An 8,352-nucleotide genomic window follows, 5' to 3' on the forward strand; every position below is an offset into this window, starting at 1 on the left:
TGGGGGTCATTAGCCCTCCACGGAAAGGTCAGAGAGAAAGAGCCCAGGGGGTAGCCAGAGCAGGCTCATACAGGATCATGTCTGGAGGAGACATCGGTGCCTGTGGAGATTGATTTTAGCAATAAGCTAAGAATAAAGCATCCCAGGGGCACCTGGGTGGCTCAGTCGGTTGAGCGGCCGACTTCGGCTCAGGTCACGATCTCGAGGTCCGTGAGTTCGAGCCCCGCGTCGGGCTCTGTGCTGACAGCTCAGAGCCTGGAGCCTGTTTCTGATTCTGTGTCTCCCTCTCTCTGACCTTCCCCCGTTCATGCTCTGTCTCTCACTGTCTCAAAAATAAACGTTAAAAAAAAAAAATTTAAATTAAAAAAAAAAAAAAAAAGAATAAAGCATCCAAGAAAAGCACCTAACTCCCCAAGGCCATAGGCATTTTGCAGGAAACGAATTTTTGGGGGGTTAGGTTTATCTTCAAAAGCACTGTATTAAAAGCAAATGATTTCTTAATCACTGATTTACTTCCAATGTGGGCATTCTGATAAAACACAAGAATAATTTGTGAAGCACGTACCTGATTTATTTATTCAAAATGAAACCTTTATTGAATTCCTCCAATGATCCAGATATGAACTGTTTATAAAGTGAAAGAGCTACTCACTCACTAAAAAGATGATACTCTACAAATTGGGACCTAAAAATAAACAAACTGGTACTAAGTCAATGAAGAAACGCCCCCCCCCCCCCGTTTTTTTTTTTGCTTTTTTTTTTTTTAAGTTTATTTATTTTTGAGAGAGAGGGGGAGAGAACGAGCAGGGGAGGGCCCAAGAGAGAGGGAGAGAGTCCCCAGCAGGCTCTGCATTGAACCGACACCCAAGAGTTGGGACATTTAACCGACTGAGCCACCCAGGCGCCTGGAAACTCCTTTGATATTCTAGGGACGATATGGAATATTCCAGAATGAACTGGCTGCCAAAAAGCTTCCATCCCAGTGCTAACTCTGACACTAGCTGTAGTCATTCAACTGGCCTTCATTCATTCCACGAAGTCTTGCTGTATGCTTCCTGGGCTGCATGCTGGGCTACCTGTGGCCTGTGCAGAAAACAGATACCAAACAAGAAAGCTACCGTTTGAAAAGTTTGGAAAGCAAAGTAGAAATGCAGTGTGGGTCTAGGACCAGGGACCTAGCCTGGAGAGCCTCCTGGAGGAGCTGATCTTAGAACAAGGACCTGAAGAATGAGCAGGGCAGGATGAGGTACTCCATACTTACTGCCTCAGTTTGGACACTTAACGTGAATGGACTAATTGAATCCTCATGACAACCACGTGAAGTGGATGACCCATTATCCCTATTGTGTAGAGAGGCACATAAGCCTGAGTGATTTGCCCAGGGCAGCTTTTAAGTGGCAGAACCAGCACGTGGGTGCAGGCGGTCTGGCTTCGGAATCACCCTGCAACCCGCTCCATAAAGTTGCTGCGTTAGAGCTTTGTGAAATCTCGTAGTTCCAATCCGATTTTTTAAACCCAGCTCAACACAAAACCTTTGCTAAATGTGACCAGCGTCTCCAGATATGTGCGGTCTCTCAGCAGAAGGCCCAGGGATCCCAAACAGTTGCTGAATGTAAGCAGAAGTCACCCCCTCCTCGTCCACCTTTCCTGCCCTCCCCTCTCCAAGAAAACCTGCAAGTTAAAAGAACTCAATGCCCCACCACTGCGTGGTGTGCCTGCTTCTTGTCAGGCCCAAGAGAACAAAGGAGTGTCCCTTCTCTTCCACCACATTCCTCTTGAGCAGAGAGGGCCCTTTCTCGATATTGATGAATGAGGAAGGTCACGGCCCTGGGAGTGGCAGTGTTGACGTACATCCAAACACAGGCTCACACTCCCTTTGATCATGTGTCTCTCAGCCCTGGTCCTGCGGGCCCCCTCGGCTCCTCTCTTCCTGCTCAGGGATGGCGGTATTGTGTTACACTGTTACGTTTTGTCTGTACGGTTTGATTGGACTTTGTTATTTTGAATGAACCGATGAATCTCAAATTAGCCTGTCCTCGGAATCACACTTTTCATTGACTGACGTTAAGAGTCAACGCTCTATCTACAACAGGCAGATCATCAGGTTTGGGCACCGTGCTGGGCGAGCACGTTTGAGAGAGAGGAAAAAAAAAAATCGGTATATTTTAAACGTGGAGTCTTCTCAGGCCATCCTAACACGGAGTAATGAAGAAATCAGACCATATTCTACTTTTGTAAAAGTCGGCCACAGCCATACGATAGCAAAAGACAAAGGAGCCGGCAGGCCCAGTGTAAAATGAATTTCTCTGCCAGCTGCTAAGGGAATCTTGCTATATACAGCTTTAGTTTCCTTTTCTCTTTTTCTGCTTACAATATTTACATGATTTTTAAAGATTTCCTTCCTGTAAAGGATATTTCAGTAGTTCCGAGTAGACAATTAAATATTTAGATTTCATATCACAGGAAACAAGGGCTTTGCCAAGCATTAAGCTGATGAGAATACAAGGATATAGTATCAGCCTAATCAGGAACTGTGCTGTTAGAGCATCCTCTAACACACTAACCAAAAGCCCTTTAAATCACTGGACAGGCACAGTCACCAAAACTCACCCTAAATCCTTTTGGGATGATGATCCAGTCTATTTGCTCAGAAATCTTCCCACGAGGGACTCCCAGGGCATCTCTGAAATACCATACTCTTTTATTCATTTGAAGAATCTAACTTCAAAATAATTGATGAAACAACAGTTTCAAACAGAGAGGGAGGCAACAAACTGAGGGTTGATGGCGGGGGGGAATGGGTGATGGGCACTGAGGAGAGCACTTGTTGGGATGAGCACTGGGAATCACGGGAATCTACCCCCACAACCAAGAGCACACCATATACGCTGTGCATTAGCCAACGTGACAATACATTACATTAAAAAAATAATTTAAAAATCTGGTAAATACAAAAAAGAAAGAAAGAAAGAAAAAGAAATCCATTTCTTCTTTGCAGCCTACAGGAGAGAAACTGCCACCATGGGAAAGGGCTACAGTAAAGGCTATACCAGCGGTGACTAGGTCATGTATGCTGTTAGTGGTACAGAATTTGGGAAAGTCAAGACATTCAGCTAGAGTCAGCCCATGAGTCTCGCCTGCATGATCATGTTCCTGTGAGGTCTCCACCACCTAACCACCCACGTCCGTGCGCACTGGTGCTCATTAACATGATCGCCAGAGAGAAAAACAAAGGACTCCTCCCTCAACGACACCTATGTTTCCAAATTCCCCTAACTTTCAAAGATCTGAGCCTCTACCATCGCTGGCTTATAAACACCTTTCCAAGGACAGAAAAAGAAGGAGAATGTCAGAGATCAGAGGAAGAAAAGCACACCGTCTTTGCTATCAAAACATGATTAAATTCATTCCTTTGACGTCCTGACAGTAATTGTGCCGAGAGGGATGGGAATCTGTTAAAATGACTTTAAAAGCGTTGTTGAGAATTTCCTGTGGGAGAAGACGGTGAGCATGCACTGGATTTCCCTTTGTTGTCCTCAGGATCCTGCGAAGCTGGGCGCTCAGCTGGTTTTTGACAGCTCAAAACCCTTGTAATGACACCCCGAGACCTGCAGAAAGCTTGGACCCCCCGTTCTATTTGCCACTCTGACCAGCAGAGTCAGTAACCCAAGCTGATTCATTCGTGAGGTCTCTGCCTTTGTCTGCTTAATAAACAAAGCTAGAACCAGGCACACTCACGGCCATTGTTCTCCTGTAAGGGCAGAGCTGTGACATGGCAGGCCGCACCAGGGTATTGATGGAAAGAGCCACAAATAGTGTTATTCCCTTAAAATTTCCGAACGTTCCCTTCCCTGCTGACCGGAACTCAAAGAGTTCCAATGAGGCGTGATTTCATGACAACATGTGTGACTAAGAAAACATGTACACGGAGAGACTGTCACCTCAGTGAGGAACCGATCTGTCTGAATGATGCCTGGCCAAGGCCCTGGAATCGCTCTGAGCCAGGGGACCTCCCCCACCGTGTCCACAGGCTTAAGCACCACGGGGTAGAGCATCCAATCCCATTAGTAAGGAAAGGCCCTCTTCACCTTGAAAGTCTACAAGCTCCGTTAATTAAAGGCCTAGAGCTGCTTTCTTCACTGATCAGAATATGAATGGCTTTCAAACACATAAAATGCACCGTTAGAAGCTGAATTTTTAAAAATATGTGTCTACTGGGGCCCCCGGCTGGCTCTGTTGGTTAAGCGTCCAACTCTTAATCTCTCTCAGCTCAGGACATGATCTTGAGGTTCCTAAGCCTGAACCCCCTGCCGGGCTCTGTGCTGACAGCGTGGAGCCTACTGGGGATTCTCTCTCTCTCTCTCTCTCTCTCTCTCTCTCTCGCTCTCTCCCCATCTCTGCCCTTCTCCCGCTTGCACACGCTCACACACTCTCTCTCTCTCAAAACAAATAAGTAAACTTAAAACACACACACACACACACACACACACACGTGTATTTACTCAAAAGGTCAAATGCAGAGTTAACATATAACCTAGCAGCTCCTCTGCTAAAAGCAGAATTCTTCAAAAGAAGTGAAAACACATGTTCATGCTGTAACTTGCAAATGAGTGTTCATAGCAGCATTGTTCATAATAGACAAAGGTACAAACAACCCCACAGCTGTTTGTTTCCTTTTATAAGAAATGTCCAGAGCAGGCAAATCCACAGACAGAAAGTAGATTAGTGGTTGCCAGGGGCTGGCAGGAGGCGGGAATGGAGAGTGGCTGTTGATGGGTACAGGGTTTCTTTTTTGGAGTGATGAAAATATTCTAAAATTAGTGGCAATAGTTGCACAACTCTGTTACGATGCTAAAAATGCCTGAACCGTACGGGTTAAAATAGTGGCTTTCGTGGTATGTGAATTGTACCTCGATACAAAACAATTTTTAAACATGGGGCACCTGGGTGGTTCAGCTGGTTAAGTGTCTGACTCTTGGTTTCGGCTCAGGTCATGATCTCACAGTTTTGTGAGGCTGAACCCCAAGTCGATCTCTGCCCGGGCAGCGTGGAGCCTGCTTGGGATTCTCTCTCTCTCTCTCTCTCTCTCTCTCTCTCTCCCGCTCTCTCTGCCCCTCCTGTGCTCACACTGTCTCTGTCTCTTTCAAAATAAATAAACTTTTATAAATAAATAAATAAATAAATAAAATGATAATCAATTAAATGTGACCCTAAGTTTTCTCAACAGCCCAGAGTAATTACTGATTATAATTGCAAGAAGGAAGAAGTATGAATTTATTGGTAAAGTCAACATTTTCTTGGGGGTAAAAAAAGGGCACTTTTTAAATATTTTTCTTTCTTTTGCTTTCATTGTATTTTAATACAGCACTAAAAATAGGCCCCCACCACCCACGGCAACATTGCTAGGCATGCTATTTCCATTCACTTTTCCTTGTGGAGCTCCCCCTCAGGAGGGAACAGACTGGTAAAAAAAAAAAAAAAGTTTGACTTTCATAATCATTTGCAAGGTTAGTCTGGCTCATGAGACACACCCCTTACTTTTAAGAGCAAATTCACAATTTAAACGGTGATTCAAGGGGCGCCTGGGTGGCTCAGTCGGTTGAGCATCAGACTTCGACTCAGGTCATGACCTAACAGGCTCGTGAGTTCGAGCCCCGCGTCGGGCTCTATGCTGACAGCTCGGGAGCCTGAAGCCTGCTTCGGATTCTGTGGCTCCCTCTCCCTCCCTGCCCCTCCCCTGCTCATGCTCTGTCTCTCTCTCAAAAAAAAAAAAAAAAAAAAAAAAAATGGTGATTCAGTTCTGTTGAATAAAACAGCTACTACCATATGTAAAGCAAATACAACGAAAGCATCATCTGCAGCACCAGCTGAAAAACCATCCCATGCCACCTTAACATTGATTTGAGCAGCCAACACTTACATGTATGGACCCAGCAATGTTCTCAGCACTTTTCATAGATTAACTCATTGCATTCTCTACACGGACCCTTACAACAACCATGAGAGAAGGCATCATTCCTCTTCCCATTTTACAGAAGAAGAGACTGAAGTTCAGCGTGGTGAAGTAACTTGCCCAGGGTCACACAACTGTGGAGGGGTAGAGCCAGGATGCAAACCCTGGCACCCTGGTTTCAGAGGTCACTCTTTCCACCCCACGATGGCACCAACCCAGCTCACAAAACAATCCCCCGACACAAAAATCCGGAGACGGTGCACAGCGTGCTGCAACAATTCAGCCTTGCCGAGAGCACACTGACCCGCTGTGCCGTCCGCTCAGCACAGAGTCGGTGATCGTGAGCGTGGCACGGCCCTTACCTGTGGACCACCCCAGCCCGGTGCAGGTGCTCCACGGCAGAGATGAGCTGCCGGATGTATCTGCGGGCTTCAGACTCCTCTAGCCGCTTCTTCTCATAGATCTTGTGCATCAGGTTGCCTCCAGGGCACAGCTCCATGACCAGGTAGTAGCTATTTTCCGTCTCCAAGATATCAAGGAGCTGGGTGATGTTGGGGTGGCGGATCATCTGCTGAATCTGCCCCTCTCGCCGAAGGTTTTTGGTGACGTAAGTGTCCTTTTTGGCTCTCTTCTTGTCAATGACCTTTATGGCCACCTGAGGAGACACCGAGAACATGGCTGTTGTCAGACGCTGCAAAGGTTATTCCCTAACTAGGCACAAGAACCCTAGGAAAATACATAGCTACTCCTCTGTACCGGGGGAAAACCCCCTCATCTAAAAATAACATCCAGGGGAAAAAAAACCCAAAAATGTAACATCAGGAACCAGACCCGATTATTGAGGAAGAGAGTGAAATTCACTTAGGCCAACTTGGACTGTCTGGAAGGCTCAGTGAAGAGTCAGTGTCAAACTTGGTTATCCCCGGCGTGAAATGCCAAGTTCCAGCCCAGCCAAGGGCCTCTCCTGGCTCCCTCTCAGGCTGAGCCATCATCCATCCGGGGGCTGGGTTCCCCCAGGCCTCCACTTCTGACAGTCAAATCTGCCCTCATCTTTTGTTCCGGGTGGAGGACGCAATGCCCTCTCCTTCCTCCCGCCACGGAAGAGCATCCTTTTCTTTCCCTTGGCGAGCCATGGCTCACGTTAGCTCTTGGCCCCTATGTCAGGGTGCAGCCAGTTGGTGGCCCGCAATTGTGTCTCAGCTGCCCACAGGACACCGCTCCTGGGTCACTGCCCTCACAAGCAACGTGTCACAGGCACAGACCCTCCAGCCTCCTGCAAAGGCAGGGAAAGGCAGGGACGGGGCTCGAGATGGTCTTTCCCAGCCAAATCTGCACCCCTTCCCTTTGGCGGGCTTCACCTCTCTGCTCACCAGCTCACCAGGCCCTAAAACACACCCCTGTTTTTGCCCTCTCCCGTCTTCACTCCTCTCGCTAGGAGACCAGTCGGTGACATCATGTCGCTTCCTCCTGCTGATGCCTCCTCACCTGTCCTTCCTCTATTCCCATGCCACCGGTCAGGCTCATTTAGGACTGTGCCTCCTATCCCCCAGACGGACCATCTCTGTGACTCAAAGTTGTTTGGGACATTCCCAAAGCAAGGGACATTCCCGTGCAAGGCTCTCAAGCCAGGGGCCCCGCAGGACAAAAAAGAGTGGGTTTTCCACTTCTATTTATTTCCTTTTTTTGTGATTGTACTTTGTCACTTTCATAATATACCCCATATATTACTACCAAGTTATGACACAGATAAAAAAACATAAATGATTGAGGGGCGCCTGGGTGGCCCAGTAGGATAGACATCTGACTCTCAATCTGGGCTCAAGTCATGATTTCACGGTTGAGGGGGATGTCGTATCCAGCTCCGCCCTGACAGTGAGGGGCCTGCGTGGGATTCTCTCTCTCTTTCTCTCCACCGCTCCCCTGCGCTTGCTTGCTTTCTCTCTCAAAATAAAGAAATAATAAATAAATGAATGCTTGACTGATAGATGATTGATAGATAATATTTATAGTGAGCTGCTCAAATGTTACTTCTTGACTCAGGTTTGTGATTAAAAACTAAATGAGGGGCGCCTGGGCGGCTCAGCTGATTAAGCGTCCAACTCTTGATTTCAGCTCAGGCCATGATCTCACAGTTCGTGGGATCAAAACCCATGTGGGGATCTACACTGACAGCATGGAGCCTGCTTGGGATTCTCACCCTCTCTGCCCCTCCCCTGCTCATCTGCGCTCTGTCTCCCTCTCCTCTCTCAAAACAAAACAAACAAACATTAAAAAAAAAAAAAAAAACCTAAAAAACTAAACTAAAACAAAGTCCAGTCACCTGGACCATTACATCAATGTCCTACCTCTTTTCCTGGCCCCCTAAAGTCACTCTATGCTCTGCCTCAAAATCCATGGGT

General features: G+C 47.0%; 1 protein-coding gene across 2 annotated transcripts in view; it reads right to left on the bottom strand.

Moving 5' to 3' along the window:
• The window catches only part of HUNK (hormonally up-regulated Neu-associated kinase), a 66,161-nt gene extending 59,517 nt beyond the window's left edge, over positions 1-6,644 (bottom strand). For both annotated transcript variants that reach the window (XM_040484058.1, XM_040484057.1), the window contains exon 1: positions 6,316-6,644. In XM_040484058.1, the coding sequence (XP_040339992.1) occupies positions 6,316-6,629 (314 nt within the window). In that variant the 5' untranslated portion in view covers positions 6,630-6,644. The remainder of the gene's footprint in view (positions 1-6,315) is intronic.
• Between the last annotated feature and the right edge of the window lie 1,708 nt (positions 6,645-8,352).

Source organism: Herpailurus yagouaroundi, unplaced genomic scaffold (assembly GCF_014898765.1).
Source record: "Herpailurus yagouaroundi ecotype Mexico unplaced genomic scaffold, PumYag 162, whole genome shotgun sequence".
Classification (NCBI taxonomy): Eukaryota; Metazoa; Chordata; class Mammalia; order Carnivora; family Felidae; genus Herpailurus; species Herpailurus yagouaroundi.